At 39.2% G+C, this 21,397-nt stretch overlaps 1 protein-coding gene across 2 annotated transcripts in view; it reads right to left on the reverse strand.

Moving 5' to 3' along the window:
• The window catches only part of ADGRA1 (adhesion G protein-coupled receptor A1), a 517,955-nt gene that overhangs the window by 242,750 nt on the left and 253,808 nt on the right, over positions 1–21,397 (reverse strand). For both annotated transcript variants that reach the window (XM_060768686.2, XM_060768685.2), the window contains exons 8-11: positions 20,900–21,064; positions 10,827–11,025; positions 9,514–9,663; positions 2,036–2,197 (exon numbers count right to left, since the gene is read on the reverse strand). In XM_060768686.2, coding sequence (XP_060624669.2) covers positions 2,036–2,197; positions 9,514–9,663; positions 10,827–11,025; positions 20,900–21,064 — 676 coding nt within the window. The remainder of the gene's footprint in view (positions 1–2,035; positions 2,198–9,513; positions 9,664–10,826; positions 11,026–20,899; positions 21,065–21,397) is intronic.

Genomic DNA, 21,397 nt, shown 5'->3' on the forward strand with positions numbered 1-21,397 from the left:
CATAATTTGGTGTATAGGAAGCACCTATCAAACGATCCTATTTAGTACACCAAGAAATGTTTCCTACATAAAAAGAACTTTCAGAAAACTGAATTATTCCACAGTTATGACTTAATCATTGATTAAGATAACAAGAAAAAAGCATGTTACAGTAATTTAGGAATAGCAAGGGGAATCCATGCTTAAAAGCTAAGTGCTTACAACATATTTCAACAGAAATAATTGTTCCCAGAGGAAGTTGTTTTATTAGTGCCAGAATCCTATTGTGACACTAATGATCTTTATGCAAGTCAAAATACTAAGGATTAGAGGTGCTAGCATTGGCAGGCTATTGTGGGGGTTTAAGGCATTCTTAATTGTGAACTGCTCCAGGAATTTAGGTTAGCACATGAGTGAGATCCTATGCCACACCAGAATTTGCTGGACTACAACTGCCATCATCTGTTGGCACACTGCTTAGTGCCAGTATAAAATCTGGTACAATCAGTTCTCTAACACAGATTATAACATGTATAGAAGAGTTATGCAACTGTCCGGTTCTATGAGTCTATATTAGCCATCTGCCCTTGCGCTTTCCTACTTTGCTGCTGAGTACGCATGCCCAGTGTGGAACACATCTCACCATACTAAAACAGTAGATGTGGCTCTTAATGAGACATGGCACATTATCACGGGGTGTCTGCGCCCTACACCACTGGAGAAATTACACTGTTTAGCTGGTATTGCACCACCTGACATTTGCTGGGAAGTAGCAGCCAATAGTGAAAGGACCAAGGCAGTGACATCTCCAGCTCACCCTCAGTTTGAGTATCAGCCAGTACATCAACGACTTAAATCAAGAAACAGTTTTCTAAGATCTACAGAGATACTCGCTGGAACACCTCAGCAAGCAAGAGTCCAAAAATGGCAGGCTCAAACCAAGAACCTCAATCAATGGCTACCAAATGAGAGACTTCCTCCTGGGCACAGAGAAGACTGGGCGACTTGGAAGGCACTGAACATACTGCGTTCTGTTATCATGAGATGCAGAGCCAACCTTAAGAAATGGGGCTGGAATCCAAGATATGTGAGTGTGGAGAAGAGCAAACTAAAGACCATTTGCTGCAATGCAACCTGAGCCCTGCCACATGCACAATGGAGGACCTTCTTATAGTAACACTAGAAGCACCAAGTGTCCAGCTACTGTTCAAAGGACATTTAATCAACTACCAAGCTTGCAAACTTTGTGTTTTGTTTGTTTGTTTGTTTAAAAATGCAATACAACTGTTTGGCTTGCTCCTGACACGATAAATAGCCATCTGGGAGACCATGGCAGGCTGCACTTCCTTGCTGCATTTCTGTACAAAACTATGGACATATAGAGGTAAATTTCACCATATTTTGGGTGCTTCGTACTACTTCAGTGCCAGGAGAGGCAATCAGAAATCGATTAGCAATTGGAAGGGAGCAGAAATTTCTTCCTTCTCATATCCTGTTTTAGGAGGGGGAAAAACCCTCTCTTGATGTTTAAATGGCCTGGGAAAGAAGCAAAGTCAAAAATGCCCCCACCTGTCTTGAAGGCTGCATGTGACCCATGAAATGCATTTTACTAGGATTGTGGACCTTGTACATTAGCATGTACACTGCATCCTCAGCCTCCTACCAACCTTCAAACCCCCTGAAACAGTCTGTTATTTGTCACTTCATTTCATGCATCTGATGAAGTACACATAAAGCTACAGTATCTTATGTTACCAACTTTTTTTCTCTTGAGTTAGTCTCAAAAGTGCTATAAAATCTCACTGCATAATAATAAAAAGGTATGGATGGATGGGGAATACTTTAAACATTACTGAGTCACGTCTAGGCTCTGACAAGAAACTCCAGCTCTTCATGCTCCATGCAGTGACTGTTACAAAATCCGATGTCATATGCCACAATAATCTGTGTACATCAACATTAAAAAGCTACATTTCTCAAGTGTTCTGTACTTCCTCCTCCCAGCTCAAGATTCCCAAGTCATAAAGCCACAAATAAATCTCAAGAATGTACGTACCTTTGATAAGACCTGTGTATTGCTGGTCAGAGTTAGATTTGCAATGCTCTCCACACACTGCACAATCTTAGTGCAAGCTTTATCTTCCTTTTGTGCCATCCACAATACATGGTCATTTACCAGCATTATATTGCTCACAATTTCAACCACAGCATCAGCAAGCTGGTGGAAGAAAAAGGAAGAGGACAAAAGACATGGTGTAAAGTATTTACTGCACAACAACATAAAAACACAATTGAAAGCTGTTTCGTTTAACTGGTCTGTTGAGCATTTCAGGAATACTACTTTTTAGAACACTGACTTATATTCAGATATTTATAAGAATTAATGGATTTCTTCTGGATGTGCCTTTTTCCAAATCAGTAATTATAAAGCCAAAACAATCTCAGTTAGCCCAAATGACTGCTTCACTGAAATTAACAATATAATACTATGAGGACTATAAATGCAGTCTAGAAAACTAGACTATAAATGCAGTCTAGAAAAAACCTGATACAAATGCAAATGGCACTAAAATAACCTATTCGGTTTTACGCATTTAGTTATTTCAATTATTTCTCTATTGGATTTACATTTAAGAAATCCCACCAACGTAAAGATAAAACAGAATTAAAGGCAGTTTGAAACAATAAAATGGCAAGTAATATATACAACAATTGGATCTCCAGTATACAAACAATCACAGAAAATGATTGCTGTAGCAAGCATAAATTCTATTATATTGAGGTTTTTTTTTCATAAAAAGGTAGAGGATAAGTTAAACAGGCTGTATTTAGTAGAATATCATACAAATCATCTCACAGATTCAAACAACTACTGGGATTGTGGCACAGCTGGCTGAGTGTCAATTGCATTAAGATCACTCTGACCAAAAGGTCATGAGTTCAAAGCCAGCCCGGGTTGGAGTGGGTTTCCAACCAATTGTGTAGTCTGTTGTTGACCTTTGCAACCCGAAAGACAGTTGTATCTGTCAAGTAGGAAAATTAGGTACCACCTTAAGGGGGGGGGGGGTAAATTAACTAATTTATGAGGCCATAAAAAAAGACTCTAGCAAGCACTCCAGCAAAAAACATGTGGGGAATGCGGAAGTACTTCATCAGTGTCGCAGATGGACGATGAAAGCGACAGCTCCCCTGGTGGCCAGAAAAAGTTAAATAGCCTCTGTCTATGTCTGTATATGTTGTATGTCAAAATTGGCATTGAACGTTTGCCATATATGTGTACACTGTGATCCACCCTGAGGCCCCTGTGGGGTGAGAAGGGTGGAATATAAAAGCTGTAAATAAATAAATAAAATAAATAAACTATGACAATTATAATGCTAACACTTCCTTCTGCCCAACCTTACATCTGACAGGGAGCACCTAATTTTACTAATACTTCGGGAAGATCAATAGCCAACCAGGTTCGCTGACAGCAATTTTGTGAACTTTAGACATGTCCAATTTGAACCCCATGCCCAATTATGTTTGTGCAAATGCCAGAAATTAAAATCCAGATTCGGGCTCCTAATAACACAGGAACACTAGGGTTTCACTCACTAGCTAAAGCCCTTCTATTCTGATATAATAATCTGCTTCATGTTATTTATTTCCTAACAGAATCCTTAAAGAGCTATTCAAAATTATTGGATTATGAGATCACGTGTTACCATGTTGTCATTGATGAGCTGAATATTTCAATTATATTTGTCGTCGGTTTTCTTTGTATTACATTGTGTTTTTTTAATTTCCATTTTATCTGGATGATTTGTTTTGGAATTGTATTGTATCATTTTCGGATTCTGCCTTCCCCTCTGTGTGCGTATGTGCACACACACACACATTTTAGATTGTTCACCTTTGGTGCGACACATTCTTTTTTGTGCTATATACATGAAAAACAACAATAACAATGACAGCAACCAGGGTAGCTATCCACATGTGGCTGGGCTGTAATTCTTATAGTCCCATTGGTCAGTGAAAGTGTTAGTCCAACAACAGCTTGATGGGCAAAGCTCTCCTCCCAGACACTTCCTAGTGAGAAAACCTCAAACAGCGCTTGACTTTGCATTTCATAAAACAAATTTTCTGTCTTTACAGCTATTAGTCTTGCTGTGATGCCCTCTGCCCCTTTCTGGCTTCTTAGGGTGATAATGGCATAAAGCATTAGTAGCATAAATAATGGCATAAATCACCAGGTCAACAAAACAGTCGCTGTGGGTCTGGAAGTCAATATTCTGCCCCAGAGTGTCACTAAGGAAAAGGCAGACTGCCAAAAAAAGGTCAAGAAACAAAAACAAAAAATGTGGCCAGAATCCCACATTTGGTTTTTAATTAAAACCAGACTTACTTTATGATAAACTGAGGAGTGGGAGGGAGAAAATGAGATTAAGAAGTAAATGGCTCTTTTAGTAAACAGTTATTACTGAACACTTCTAGCCTTACTGAGAGCTTAAAATAGCGCAATTTAGAGAAGCTAGAGAGGAGCCAATGACTGTAAACATAGCCTGGGGTTGGGGCAAATGCAGTTCAGAATCTCTTCCCCCCTCCCTCCCATTTCTAGCAAAAGCATCATAAAGCTTGCTTTATTACTCCCTAACACTACTTGAGCACCAAACCTATCTTCCTTTACTCTTTAACTAATTCACATTGCCCTTACAAAAACAGAAATTGACTTTGACCTATGGCAACCCTAGAAGTTCTCCAAGTCACCCTATCAACAGTCCTGCTCAGGTCTTGCAGATTCAGGGCTGTTGCTTCCTTGATTGACTCTATAGCTCTGTATTTAAGGGCCTCATCACATAAGGCAAATTAAATGTCCTAGGACACTTTTGGGACACTTCCTCTTCATCGCCTACTGGATGCAACTTCTTGACTGCGTCCTGACTCCGGTGCAGGGGACTCCCCTCGGAACACAGGAGGCCTCCATGTTCCATAGAAAACTACGAGCACAAGCTGCAGCAGTGATGCTTTCCAACGTAGAATGGGGAACCATTAGCTATGATCAAGGTGATGTGTGGGAAGTCAGACTGCCCCGCCGATTCAACATGGGTGGTGCCAAATTGCCCCATAGAACTTCATCCATGCGGTGAGGTACATAGTCTCCCTCTTTTCCTTCTTCCTTCCATATTATCTAGCATTACAGGCAGTCCCCAACTTATAAACAAGATAGGTTCTGTAGGTTTGTTCTTAAGTTGAATTTCTTTGTACGTTGGAGGTATACTTTTAAGTAGAACAACCTATCTATCTGTTTGTTTGTCTATCTATCCATATAAGCTTTGGATAGCATAGAGAAGACTTAACACCCTTGTGGCATTTGTTTTGCTGACTGTGCCCCTCTTCAGGAGATTTCACTTCACTTACTTTCCCAATAATAATTAGATTTTGAAAAAAATGGCTTTTCATGGAAACAAGGATGGGAAATAAAACTTCAGTGATGACACCTTTTCCCCATAACTCTTTCATGAGTAATTTTCTCTTCTTGGGGTAGATTTCTCTCATTTCCTGTTGTCTCAGCCCCATTCTTAACTTTGAGTCATTTGTAAGTTGGATGCTTATAACTTGGGGACTGCCTGTACTGCTTTTTCAATGAGTCATGCCTTCTCATGAAGTGTCCAAAGCACATTTAGTTAATCTTGAATTCCATAGTTTAGGATTGATTAGATTCAGGAACCTATTGCTACTATCTTTTTATTAGTCCACAGCATCCACAGAACTCTTCTGAAGCAGCACATTTCAAAGGAGTTGATTTTCTTTCTTTCAGCTTTCTTCACTGTCCAGCTTCACAACCATACTGAGAAATGGAGAATATGATGGAATAGGCAATCTTAACTGTAGTAGTATTCAATAACGTATCTTGACAATTCTGGGTCTTATCTAGTTCCTGCTTAGCTGTCCTTCCAAACAGCTTTTTGACCGGAGTCTTTTTGACCTACTTAATGACTGAACCAAGGAATGGAAAATTCTGAATTATTTCAATGCTTTCATTGTGTATTCTGGCAAAACTGTGCTCATAAATTACTTTTAAAAATGCATGTTGGTTTTAGATGAATTAGGTGTTCTAAATCCAAAAATGATATCAGATTTACTCCACTATATGCAGGTTTTCTCCCCAACTTGCACTGACATTTTTATTTTGTAATATGTGGCCACAAAAGATTTCTTTGAAGAGAAAACAATGAATAGTAAGAAATGTGTTAAATTCTTCTAAACAGATTTCCAAAACATTTTATTAGCTGATATGAAACACAAAAACGCAGGGCACATACAGGTTTAAATTGACCTAAATTAATAAAATCAATCTGTTTTAAAATTCAAATGAACCTGAGTTGTCCCCTTAGTATGCTAACCAAGTTCCATGTATCTTGGTTCCAGGTGTTTTGCTCTTAGCATTACATATTATTTTCAACTAATATATTTTTCATATTTTTTATTTTATTTAAGTAGACATACATTTGCAAGTGTTTGTTGCATACAGTGCAATACTTTCTATCTATTAATGTTCTATAATCATTTATCTGATAATATATTTCCATTAAGGGGTCACGGTCTACTATCTAAATGATACATATAAAGATATCATAGACTCTTACTTTACATCTGCTTCTTCCTTGTCTACAATCTTATAGGATCCTGTATATATATGTGTTTGTGTGTGTGTGTATATATATATATATATATATATATATATATATAAGTTTAACTTTACATTCATGTGTTGAATCATTGGTTGCCATTCATTAACAAAGTTGTCTAATAGTTCTCCTCTTAATAATATTGTTATTTTGTCCATTATCAGCATATCTGTAATATATTTTTCCCACTCTTCTAAAGGTGGTATAATTAACTATATTAATTGGAATTACTTGATTTCATGCTCTCTGTATTCTATTTTATTAATATTGATAAATAAATAGACAACCCATTTTTTTCATAGACTCATGTCAGAAAGCAGGGGGTGAGTTGGTGCACAAAGTTGGTACACAATAAAGAGGACTGGGAATGTATAGGCCCACTTACTGTTTTCAGTTTGCTGAACTATAATCCAACAAGGCAGGTTTTATTTAACCTGAAAACCATGAATATATTGGCATCAGGTTTTAAAGTACAGGTATTCTCTTTTTCTCAATCCTCCACTCTCTCTTACACCCCAGAATTACCAAAAAAAGGGCCCAATTCAGAATAATAACATTGATGTTAATTTTAAAAATCCTTTAGAGAAAGCCTTGAAATGCCAGACATTTATTTATGTGTTTTATTTAAAGCATTTTTACCAGCTCATTAGCAGAAGGGTTCCTACCAGACCGACATAAGATCAATACAAACAAGACAGTCACAATTGGGGGTGTAAATCTTTCCCAATTTAATTCTTTTATGAAATAATGAATAATAATTGCCAAATTGTTCTCCCCTCTATGTGAAAATATTATGGCTTTTTGTGTATTATATGGGTTTACACAATTTCTATTAAAATTATTTGTGCAAAAAAACTGCTCTAAAGAAAGCAAAGATTTGGGTGTGTGTAAAAATGTATGGTTTTGCCCCCAAAAGTACCCAAAATGGTCTCCCCATCATAAACATTTCACCATTTGTATCAGGATATTTGCATGTATGCATATACATATTAGTGCATAACTGAGTATTTTTTTAAAAAAAAAACTTCTGGTGACTGTCCCCCATCCCTCTCCTTTTTTTTCCTGAGACACAAAAGGGCTATGAGGATGGTGGGGGAGAAAGCCCGGGACCAGCAGGACTCGCTCTGAGGTCCCAGGTTTGTTTATCCTGCATATTCATCCTGTGCTTTGGTGCTGTCTGGAGGTGCCCTTAGAGAACGGGTTCACAAAATTGTGCTATACCTTAATACAATGCCCTCCAAACAGTTGAGCTCAAGCATAGGTAATACAAATCTACTGCTTGCACCAGTGCAGTAGAAATCTTGGAAATCTTGGGATTTCCAAGATGGAGTAAGTTAATGGCTAACTTGACCAGTTCAAAAATGTCCAGACAGTGGATCTCTACCATCATCTGGCATCTGATTTGGCACTATTGTCCCTTTAACTCTGCTGGAATGTAAGATTTGTGTTAGTGCTATAATATATTTCTGTGGATTGGGTTTACAGTAGAAAAGGATGCAGACTTGAACTCAGCAGAAAACAAGTTGCTCCCTCCTCCATATGTGAGAGGAAGCCACAGGGAGGAGGGAGCAAGCTTGTTTTCTGCTTCCTTGGAGAATAGGACGCAGAACAATGGCTTCAAACTACAAGAAAGGAGATTCCATCTGAACATGAGGAAGAACTTCCTGACTATGAGAGCCGTTCAGCAGCGGAACTCTCTACCCCGGAGTGTGGTGGAGGCTCCTTCTTTGGAAGCTTTTAAACAGAGGCTGGATGGCCATCTGTCAGGGGTGATTTGAATGCAATATTCCTGCTTCTTGGCAGGAATGGATGGCCCATGAGGTCTCTTCCAACTCTTCGATTCTATGATTCTATGACTCAGCTCAGGGAAGAATACTAATCTAGCTAAATGTTGGAACTGAAAAATGTTCAGCCCAGAAAAGGCTAGTCTTTCAAAACCAAAGAAAATGGAAATGATGGTAAAGAGCATATAACAAACATCTAGAGAGAGGGACAAAATAATAATCAAGTCAAGTCATAAAGGCTATTTGAAACAGGACCAAAATGGCATTTGGCAGGTATTGATAGACATTCATGTTGAAAGAGTCACTTTCCATATTCTGGTCACATCTAGCTAAGAGAATACGCTTTAATAAAATTAATGAACTAGAAAGATGAATGTCATATAATGGGTATGACAAAGGGCATTTTGTGTGTACTTTGGTTTTGGCATAAGAAGATACACATTAACTGCTTGGAAAGTCAGAAAGAAATAAACTTGGAAGTTAGAAAAAATAAACAATGCATAAAAAGAAAGTAAAAGTGTTAAATGCAACTAGACAGAGTCCAAAACATCCGACGATCAAATCTTTATGCAACCAATTCTGTTAAGAATCAGAAGGTGATATTTTACAAGGTCATCTTTGTGACTAACACAAAGTACGTTGTGAACTCAGAAGAATAGTTCTTTTGGTTAGAATTCATCAATAAAAAATATTGGTGTACTGAGAATAAGGTGTACTGAGAATTTTCAAAGGTCCATTTATCAAGCATATAAGAAGAGAGACACATGTCAAGCTTTTCGGAAACACTCTGAAAAGATGTCTGAATTAACTTTCATATGAATACAATCACAAGAAGAGATATTTGATTCTAAATGTGTAACTTCATAGAAAATCCAACAACTGAAAATAATTATACAGCATGCAATCCAAGTGAAAAGGAAATGTAGACTGAAAAGTATCTGGTCTAAAAGTTAGTCTCTCAAAAGGAATTCATAATAGGATATTTAACACTAGAAAATGTTAAGAACAGGCTTACGTATAAAATGTTTTAATATTAAATAGCGACATATCAATCAATACCCAGCCAACCAGTATCTTACATCTTTGATTTCATCCATATATACGGCTAACTTTTCCAGCATGTAAGCCAAATAGATAATGTCCAGCTTATCTGCAAAGTTGGCAGCATCTCTTGTATAGGTTGCAAGCTGATGGGAAAATTCAAGTGCATTGGTGGCATTAAGATGCATCTAGAAACAAAAATACAAAATAATACTTGAATCTAAATGTCAGCTGAAAGGTTTTAACTGCCAATGACATGCATTTATTCACCATCATGTAAAATTATGCAATCTAAAATAGAATGCATCATGTCTAGCAAAGAGATGGCCAAAGTGTGTCCCACAATTACCTGTAACCCACAGAACAATTTTGACATACCTCAAGGGTCCACATTTCAAGAATAGTAACCCTTAAGAAAATAATGAGGTGCTCTACACACTTGCACCATTTTAAGGCCTCAGATTTTCTTTAAATAAGAAAGTGATTATATCTTTTGGTTTGGTTATGTCATGGTTTTGATATCTTAGAAGCTGAAAAAATTCTTACAAGCTGAAAGAAGGTCTCAATGGGCTTTAAAATGAGACATAATGTGGCAAAATGGAAAATAGAACTCTTCGAAACCTTATGAATGCTACTGGTTATTTTAGAGCTAAAATTCCAGCTGTTCAGTTCCATAACCCATTTCAGTTCCAATGGGTTAAACTCTTGCACTGGCAGGACTGAAGACCAACAGGTCACAGGTTTGAATCAGGGGAGAGAGCGAATGAGCTCACTCTATCAGCTTCAGCTTCCCATTGCGGAGACATGAGAGAAGCCTCCCACAAGGATGATAAAACATCAAAACATCTGGGCGTCCCCTGGGCAATGTCCTTGTAGACAGCCAATTCTTTCACACCAGAAGCAACTTGCAATTTCTCAAGTCGCTCCTGACACACACAAAAAAGTTCCATATATTGGTGGTAAGAAAAGATGTGTATGATAACAAGAGAATGGCTTGCCAAAGTGAACAAAACAGCCCTACAACCTTGGCACTTGCCTACCCCATAATTCAGTGTGAGGCAGTTTGAAGCTATGAGCAACGAAAGTTTGGTTGACCTTCAGTTGGCTCTATTGCAACCCTGGGAATACTAGGATGCATCTTAACTTATGACCTTCATAAATGTACAACCACATGAAAGGTGAGGATGTATGCCACAAAAATCATACTTGAGAATCTGTAACTTAAGATGTTTACATTTTCCTTTAGATAATGAAGGGGTAAACTTTGGCTCCTGTGCTATATGCCGATAAGAGACATACTAGTATAAAACATCTACAGAACACTCAATGCATAATAATGTTGTCATTTTACCTGACTAAAGGCATGAAGGACTTGAGTTGCTTCTTGTGAATAAGGACATTCTGAATAGCTTTCTTCAGCCCACCGACCAGTGCGGTTACACTTACGCCATGCTTTTGATTCTTCTGATCCACTCAAAAGAGAAGCTGAATTTAGTGAGTACTGAAGACAGGGGTGGTAAACAGTTACACCAGCCAGAGTTTTAGGCCATCTACAAGCAAGATAGCAATACACAATATTATATACTTTACAATGTCAAATCATAGAAAGTTGTTGCTGTGTGCCTTTAAGTAGTTTTTGACTTATGGAGCCTCTGGGGTCAACTATCGCATGGTTTTCTTAGCAATACTTGTTCAAAGGGGGATTGCTTTTGCCCTCCTGTATGGCTGAGAGAGTGTAATGTGTCCAAGGTCACCCAATGAGTTTCTAGAGCAGAGCTACGACCCTTTTGTCTTCAGAGTTGTAGTCAAACATCCAAACTACAATACCACATGTGTTCTCATCATATGCATACAAGATGTGTTTAAAAAACATCCAACCATAATTTATAGTGTGTAAACAAATAAAGGAAGGGAGGCATAGTTTGATGCACGCATGTAGGTGATCGTAATGCTCATGCTTGATTTTTTTTCCTGCTGACAGTCACTGGCAGACAGCTGAAGTGTAAGTAAATGCCATCTGATTTTTGGTTTTGACAAAACGACAGAAAATCTTGAACAATGCTACTGCATTCAATTTTTGTAAAGCTTGGCAATTCCCAAATGCAAGTAATCCAGAAGATTGAACAGGCCTTCAGGAACAAAGAAATGGACACCACACAGATAAGGAGTGGTACAACAACGACTTCAAAAATATCAGTGGAGAGTGAAGCACATTCTGGTAGGCCCTCAACATCCAGAAATGAGATTGTCATTGACCAAATGAGGACCCTGGTAATGCAGAATCATAGAATCATGATCAAAGAACTTGCAGACAAGGCAAGCATCAGCATTGGATCTGTTTGTTCCATTTTAACTGAGGATCTGGGCTTTAGGAGAATCTCAGCGAAGTTCATGCCAAAGCTGGTAACAACTGAGCACAAGCAACTCTGTTTGGAGATTGCATAGGACATGCTGCAGACTGTGAACAGTGATGCCAATTTCCTCAAAACAATGATCACTGGCAATGAGTCCTGGGTTTATGGGCACAACCCAGAAACCAAGTTGTAGTCATCGCAATAGAAGCATCCAACATCCCCAAGGCCAAAAAAAGCAAAGCAGGTCAGCAGCAATGTCAAAGTCATGTTGACTGTCTTCTTTGACTCTACTGGTGTGGTTCATCATGAGCACGTACCACACAGCACAACCATCACCAAGGAGTATTACCAAGAGGTTTTGCGTTCCCTTCTTAATGCTGTGAGACACAAAGGGATGGACCTGTGGACAATGGGCAATTGGCAGCTCCATGAAGATTATACACACACCCATTATTCATATTTGATAGAGTTTCCTGGCCAAACACAACACACCTGTGCTTTATTAGGCTCCCTACTCTCCTGACATGACTCTGTGTGACTTCTGGCTTTCCCCCAAGTTGAAAATGCCCCTGAAAGAAATCAGAATTTAGTCCAGAGAAGACATCGTGCAGAATGTGATGGACCAGCTACGCACCAACTTAAAAGAGGTGTTTTAGTGCTGCATCCAGCAGTTGCAGAACCTTGGGAGAAATGTGTGACAGATGAAGGGGACTAATTTGAAGGTGATTCGTGTAAGATTGTTGTATCTTAATACAAACATTTTTATGAATAAAATTTTGATACTTTTTGAACACACCTCATATTTCTAGGGAATATGGACTTCCAAATTAACTGGTACTGCATTATGCACATGGATGCCAGAAGTTAGAAACCAGAAGCTGTAAGTGGTACTCCATGCCATTGTATTATAAAGTGGTAATCTGTGCCAAAAATACATTTTCAATAAAAAGCAAGAGAAATTGGTAGAATATATGTGAACAGAAGGTTAATTTGGGACAAATGATGACTGCGATTTGCTCTGTGGATGATTACATAGGAAATCATAGTAGATTAATCAGGTAAAACATTCTACCTACTCCACTACTGACGGTAACACCTGTTTCAATTGCTTCATTTCTTCCTTACCAGTATCCTCACATTTGATTAGATCATAATATTAGTTTTACACTTTTTACAAAATTTAGTTTTCCTTCTTCCTCTCTTGTCACCCACTTTTCAGCATGCCTATTACACTGTTAAATGTGGAGGCAGTACCTTATTGTCTTTTAATTATTATCAATTAATTAATCAATTAGTAATTCAATTAGTAATTTATCAGAACATTAGTACCAACATCATTCATAACAACAGTTGTAGTAGTAGATGCAGTAGTGATATCATTACTTTGCTCAATTTTACTTTCAGAGAAAAAAATCAATTTATGTTTGAGTGAAAAATTATAATAGACCACCCTGAAAGCTAACAGCTGATTTGTGGCTATTATGGTTCTGATTTGAAAACATACTAGAGAATGAAAAAAGAAATTACATGCATGGATTTTCTCCAGAGTCCCAATAATCACTTTCCTTTTTAGATCTAAAAAACCATAAGCCATTAAAGTTCCAGCAATTGGAAAATATTTACATTGGTGGAATGCTGCTTCACAAAAAGAAAAAAGTGACTGTCAACAAGAAGGAACAACTAGGGTCCATTCCTCCAATATATGGGCATATCACCCTAAATCCAACTGCTAATCCGAATCACAACTGCCCCATTAAATCAATGGGATTTACATATAGATTGTAGTAATTGATTTAATGGGACGACTCCCACAACTTGATTTAAGCCATCATTTCCAATATACAGGTGCATTAAAAAAAACAAAAACAAATGGAGGATCGCTTCACAACACAAGTTCCCTCAGTTCAAAGACTTACCACTTGGAAAAGTATTAAAATATGTAGTCTTCCAGTGCGTGTGTGTGCGTGTGTGTGTGTATTTCAGACAAAAATGAAATAAGAAAGCTTCTATATAATAGTGAACGTCCTTGAATTACTTCTAACTGCCATTAGTGCGAAGTATTTGACCACGTTATTCTTTTTTGACAGAGTCTGAGGCTGGATCTACACTGCCCTATTTCTGAGGATCTGATCCCAGATTATCTTCTTTGAGCTGGATTATATGAATCTACACTGCCAGATTACTTACTTACTAAGTACTGACTTACTAAGGTGATCCCTCGTAGCCCAAATGCCTTGGTGGTGGGTCCATAGGTGGCTGTGGAACCCTATTCTTGATCCGCATGTTCTCCAGGACTGAGGATATCAGTTTCCAGGTGGAAGGTAGTTGAGGTCATTACATTTCCCGTTCTTGTGTTGGGAGTATAGTAACTGCTTCAGGAGATCATGATCAGGTATTCGGACAACATGGCCAATCCTGCGGAGTTGATGGCGTAGGGGCATTGCTTCAATGCTGGTGGTCTTTCCTCCTTCCACCACATTGAGATTTTTCCAAATGTCTTCCAAGATTTGCAGGATTTTTTGGTGGCAACACTGATGGAATCGTTCCAGGAGTTGAGTGTGACGTCTGTAGACATTTCACAGGTATATAACAGGGTTGGGAGGACAATAGCTTTATAAACAAGCACCTTGCCCTCCCTATGGATGTCCCTGTTCTCAAACACTCTGCTTCATTCAGAAAAATGCTGCACTCACAGAGCTCAGGCAGTGTTGTATTTCAGTGTCAATGTTGACTTTTGTGCCAGATAATCTTGTATAAACAGATCTGTCATACAGAGCTGTGTAGATCCAGCCAGGGGGCCCTTCCACACAACCATATAACCCAGAATATCAAAGCAGAAAATCTCACAATATCTGTTTTGAACTGGATTATCTGAAGGCACACCCAGACAGCCCCTTTAATGAGGCAGTTACTGCAATAAAAAAGGGGGCTTACCAGATGACATCCTGGTAAAGGTAAAGGTAAAGGGAAAGGTTTCCTCCGACATTAAGTCCAGCCGTATCCGACTCTGGGGGTTGGGTGCTCATTTACATTTTTAAACTGAAGGGCCGGTGTTGTCCGCAGACACCTCCAGGGTCATGTGGCCGGCATGACTGCATGGAGCGCTATTACCTTCCTGCTGGAGCAATGCCTATTGATCTACTCACAATTGCATGTTTTCGGACTGTCAGGTTGTCAGAAGCTGGGGCTGATAGCGGAAGCTCACGCCGCTCCCTGGATTTGAACCTGCAACCTTTTGGTCAACAAGTTGAGCAGCTCAGTGGTTTAACCCACTGCGCCACCCTGGACAAACCTGAATTAATTCACCACAAACCAGGAAAACCCTGGTTTGTTGTGAATTAATTTGTTAGTTGGTTTTTTCTGCACCTTCCTGGAAGTCTGGTGTCTGGATTGAAGTCCAGACAGTATTCCCATGGTTTTCTGGGCTAAATTAGCCCAGAAAACTGTGAGAACAACAACCCCCTTCCCCAAAAGACCCCCAAAGTACTGTAAAAAAACAAAACAACTTACCCGGCCTCCATCAGAGGCCTGCTGGAGCTCTCCTGGTGCAAACAAATGATGCACCAGGAGAAAGGGGGAGAGGAAAATCGCTCCTCCCCCCCCCCTTTCTCCTGGCGTGTCATTTGTACATGCCAGGAGAGCTCCGGCAGCCCTCTAATGGAGGCCGGGTAAGTTCTTTTATTTTTTTACAGTGCTTTTGGGGGCTTTTTGGGAGGGCTTAGTGTGTCCGGGTGTTTTCCTGGAAAGCTCCTGGAGAACATCTAGAAACCCACCTCAGAAAGCACATGGTCAAGTGCCCTGAGTCCACACTGCCATATATTCCAATTCAAAGCAGAAAATGTTAGATTTTGTTCATCTGTGTAGAAGGGGCCAGAGAGAGCCACGTCTTCTGAAATCTAAACTAAACTACAAAAAGAAAGAAAAGGAGCCTTCATATTCCACACCTTGCTAGCTACCAAAATAACTCATTATGAAGAAAAAAGGTTTTTAAATAAAAATAAATTAGGGCCAGAATTTTAGAAATAGTGAAAACACGTTAGAAATGCTCTGTTCTTTAGTGTATATTTTCACTGTTTATGACACTCTAACCCCAATTTATTTTGCCTTGCTTTTGGATTGAATGCCACTTTTAGTGAACCACTGACTACACTAATGTTTATGTGTTAAAAATATAGGTGTTCCTATGCTTTTAAGAGAATCTACACACAGGATATGTTATCTATAACATAGGTTCTTCGGCAATGAAAAAATGCCTGGGAATACTACCATACTGTATTATCAAGGTTTAAAGTAAGGAAATGCTAGTATACCATCAGTCTGCCACTTTAAAAATAGAATATAATGAGAAAGAAACAAAACAAATCCAGCCATCACCCCATAATAGCTTTTGTTCACTGAGGCTTGCATTACATATCCTTACAGAAAGTTTTCAATTACAAATACCACCTGGGCCTGTCAGCGGAAAAGACTCACCTTTTCCATTACATTTAATGCTTGCCGTTTCTTTTTAAAATGAAAAGTTCTTTCTGAGTTTTGCTTTTGTGGCAGTGATGTCTTGCTTCCTACCTATTTGCTATAATATCAAAACCTCAAAGACCTTTTCATGATAAATTATTGGCATGCAAGCTGCATCCAAGAGGAGAAGCCTTTCAAGGAAGCTTCAGGTGTTAATGCTAACTTTAGTTTCAAAGATGTTCTCTCAAATTCTGAATTCATTACTTTGAAATGCCAAAGGAATCTATGGACTCAGCATGCTTTTGATGTACATGTCTAAAATAAATTTGTGTGGACTTTCTAAAAGATGATCAATAAGGACAGAAATGTGAATTCCTGGGCTTTTTTGATTTATAGCAAATGAAATGGCAAAACGCCTTTGGCGTTAGTTGAGCATTTATATATCTTTTATTTATAAAGAAGAAGATGACATTTACTGGCAAGGGACTGAAGAGTTTCTTAATGAAAGCTGCATTATGTAGCACTCAGTACAAGCTTATCTAATACATTTTAAAAGTGACTCATTATAAAAGACCTCAAGTTGAGATTCTCCGTGCGGAGGAGAAATGCAATGTGTCTACAGGGATGGTCTCTTGAACCTTTCAATGCAAAGCAATGTTTTCTGCTTCTCAGAAGGCTGTGTCGCCTTCTGTTACGTCTTCTGTCAAGATTTCCATTCTGGCAACTGACAGTGAAACAATAAAGCCTTTCTCAAAACTAAAAATTAAGTTAATAAGACTCCAAGTGTAATGCCACTAAGGATTATTTAAACTTCTCAAGGATATAATTATGGGAGGAAAATGTCTCATTTCTATCACATCCCGGGCTAGCACCAGTCTGCTTGAAAAGACAAGTTTTGATCTAAGGATCTCATCACATAAATTATGGGATTCACCATGCAAATCTGGTGGGGCTTGGTGGGGGATGCGGGGAACCCATTGCCCTGCATCACCCACCTTGCCTCTCACCTCATCCCACAGGGGGAAGTGTCCCCCCCATCTGGCTTCTCCTCCGTTGTTGACTACACAACACAGGAAGTCTCCCTTATTGCTGCCACAGCAGCTTACCATGCTTTCAGTTCACCTGCACCACAGTCATACGAAAGCTGACTGGCACAACCTAGGGATCACAACCAGATACAGTGAAGACATCTGCCCTTGCGCTATGCTACTCTGCTGCTGAGTATGCATGCCCAGTGTGGAACACATCTCACCACGCTGAAACAGTGGATGTGGCTCTTATTGAGACATGCCGCATTATCACAGGGTGTCTGCGCCCCACACCACTGGAGAAATTACACTGTTTAGCCGGTATTGCACCACCTGACATCCGCCGGGAAGTAGCAGCCAATAGTGAAAGGACCAAGGCAGAGACAACTCCAGCTCATCCCTTGTTTGGGTATCAGCCAGCACGTCAGCGACTTAAATCAAGAAATAGTTTTCTAAGATCTACTGAGACACTCGCTGGAACACCTCAGGAAGCAAGAGTCCAAAAGTGGCAGGCTCAAACCCAGAATCTCAATAAATGGCTGATACCAAATGAGAGACTCTCCCCTGGACACACAGAAAACTGGGCGACTTGGAAAGCGCTGAACAGACTGCACTCTGGCACCACAAGATGCAGAGCCAACCTCAAGAAATGGGGCTACAAAGTGGAATCCACGACATGCGAGTGTGGAGAAGGGCAAACTACAGATCACCTGCTGCAATGTAACCTGAGCTCCGCCACATGCACAATGGAGGACCTCCTTGCGGCAACACCAGAGGCACTCCAAGTGGCCAGCCACTGGTCAAAGGACATTTAATCAACTACCAAGCTTGCAAACTCTGTTTTGTCTGTTTGTTAAAAATTTGTTAAAAATGTAATACAATTGACTGCTTGATACTGATAAGCCTGCACCACAGAGCCCCACTGGAAGTTGATCAACATCGCAGAATGGTAGCTGGCAGGCTCCATGCTGCAAGTGATGTGAAAGTGCCATATGACAGGCAATGTTACCCATCTAATGAGGCTCCAATTCAGCAGGATTTTCCTTACCCCTATCCTTAAGAAATGCAACAGGAAAGAGAAGAAATGTTCCAAACACCATTTCTGTTTCCTCAGATGGATTCCCTACAAGGGTAATGATACCAAAAGTCACATTTTGAAACTGCTAAACTGAGTCTGGACTATTCTGTTCAGTTGAAAAACTTCACCTGAAACAATTCAGGTTATGCTCACGTGAAGCTGGTTCTCAGGGAGCCGGGTGCATTCATGCTGCAGTCCAAATGATCTACAGAAGGGACTGGCATAACCAGCCCATGGTACATATGTTGCTTCTAGATCCCACTGGGATCCTTGAAGTGACTGGATTGACCTTGAAGGAGCTGGGGGTGGTGATGGCCGACAGGGAGCTCTAGCGTGGACTGATCCACGAGGTCACAAAGAGTTGGAAACAACTGAACGAATGAACAACAAGATCCCACTTCTGTAGTCCCTCAAGCCTCTCGGCATTCATCCAAAACCCTCAAGTCTCTATATAATTTTAGAGAGAAAAAATTAACATGGTTTTCAGGCACCTTTGGTCCCAAAACCGCAAACAGGCAGTCTCCAAGTTATGAACAAGACAGGTTCTGTAGGTTTGTTCTTACTTTGAATTTGTTTGTAAGTTGGAACAGATACATTTGTTAAGTGTAGCTCCAGCTATACACAGCAAGCTTTGGATAGCACAGGGAAGGGTTAATACTCTTGTGATGTTTGTTTTGCTGTCTGCTCCCCAGTTCAGAAGATTTCACCTCACTTTCTGTCTCTGTGATCACGGGATTTTGAAAAATGTGGCTTATTGTCAAAACAAGGATTGGTGATAAAGATTCAGTTTTTTCCCCAAGATAACTCTTTAAGGACTTAATTTTCCATCTGAGGGGTAGATTTCAACTTTCTGTTGTCTCAGCCATGTTCTTAACTAGAGGTCATTTGCAAGTCAGAGGTTTGTAACTTGGACACTGCCTGTACTAACCATAAATATCTCTGTTTTTCTTTGTAGTTACTATTAACATGGCAGCCATTTTGAAAGGAACTGCATAGAAAAACAAAATTGTTTCAGCTTGCTATGCTGTGTGTATGTTGCCTATAAAGGAATCTGGGGGGAAACCCCCCAACCCAATTGCCCATCTTGGTATCACATAGTTCTCAGAATGGCAAGGAGCAGAAGGGGTTACTGTGTAAACAAAGCAGCCTATATGCTTTGCATTTAGGCGTGCAACTATAGCCTTCCAGAGGTATCTAAACTGTAATTCCTATAATCCAGTGGTTCTCAACTTGTGGGTTCCCAGGTGTTTTAGCTTACAACTCCCAGAAAACCCAGCCAGTTTACCAGCTTACTGTCGGAGGCTTTCATGGTTGGGATTACTAGGTTGTTGTAGGTTTTTCGGGCTATATGGCCATGTTCTAGAAGCATTCTCTCCTGATGTTTTGCCTGCATCTATGGCAAGCATCCTCAGATGTTGTGAGGAGAGAATGCTTCTAGAACATGGTCATATAGCCCAAAAAACCTACAACAACCCAGTTTGTCAGCTGTTTGGATTTCTGGGATTTGAAGCCCAAAATATCTGGGGACCTACAGGTTGAGAACCACTGCTATAATCCATACCCATAGACTAAGGCAGCTAGTGGGATAGGAGTGGAAAGCCAAAAATATCAGTTGCCCAAAACTCTTCCACAAAGTTACCACCTTGAGATTAACTTGTGCACATTAAAAGAAGCATCCAACCCTGTAAAAATCAATTTTAATTTTTTTAAAATAGAAGGGGTCTTTCATTTCATTCATAGGCAAGAGAAATTCAATCAGGTTCTAGACTAAATTATTTTTCAAACACAACCTCTTTTGAATTTTTTTTTTTGGTTTTAATTGCTCATGTGGATCATTTCATTAGTGTACAGGCTGAGTGTCCCTTATCCAAAATGTGTGGAACCAGAAGTGTTTTTTTAGATTTTGGAATACCTGATATTGTGTGTGTGTCAGAGAGAGAGAGAGAGAGAGAGAGAGAGAGAGATCTTTGAGGTGGGACTCAAGGTTAAAAACAAACCTAATTTTTGTTTCACACACACTTTATATAAGTATCCTGGAATTAATTAATACATAATATTTTAGTAATGTTCATGGAACACATAAAAACTCATGTAGACAATTTTGGGATATTTTGGATTTCAGAATTCTGGATAAGGCATGCTCATCTTTCATTTCATTTGGCATAGAAATACTTTTACATACAGAACAATCATGAATCCTCTATTTTGACTATACTTGCACCAGAGTCATGTCATAGAACAACACTGGAGGAATGAGAGGGGACTTCCAAGGCAGAGGTGATTTACCTATTCTTTGTTTGGAGAGTAAGTAAATGAAACCTAGACACTGAATTCGTGGATAAAGGGGTTGCACTATATTGTGGTTTTATTCTGGTTAAATTATTTCAATTATTTTATTATTAACATATTTCAAAATTGGTTAAATTGATTGTATTCTGTGGTGCCCTGAGGTCTCAAGATACTGGGTGGGAAATAAATATTGTTATCAACCAATCAATCAAAATCATACCTGAAATCTCCTTTATTGTTAATTATTCTTTCAGCAGGACAGTAAGGTGCAGCTGTTTCTAGTACAACTATTTCCACCTGCTTAGAGATGTTTCCATAGGAGTTGTTGATCATACATTCCCACATTCCTGTTGCTTCAAGATCAATGCTGGACAAGATAAGTTCTCTACAAGAGATTTAAAAGGAAACAAATGAAAAATATAACAGAAACATATGCAGGTCTGAATACTTCATAGCTTTCAGTAAGTATCTGACTCAAATTTTTCTATTACTCTTTAGTCTACCCAATCAAGGTAACAATGAGGTCAGTGAAACCTTTGTGTTATACAGTGATACCTTGACTTAAGAGTTTAATTTGTTCTATAACCAAACTCTTAACTCAAAATGCTCATTTCTCAAAGCGCAATTTCCCATTGAAATCCTATTAATCCATTCTGGACCCCTGAAACCCACCCACCCACTCCCATTTTTCTTACATATTTTTAAATTAGAAAAATGT

The sequence above is a fragment of the Anolis sagrei genome, chromosome 3 (genome assembly GCF_037176765.1).
Source record: "Anolis sagrei isolate rAnoSag1 chromosome 3, rAnoSag1.mat, whole genome shotgun sequence".
Lineage (NCBI taxonomy): Eukaryota > Metazoa > Chordata > Lepidosauria > Squamata > Dactyloidae > Anolis > Anolis sagrei.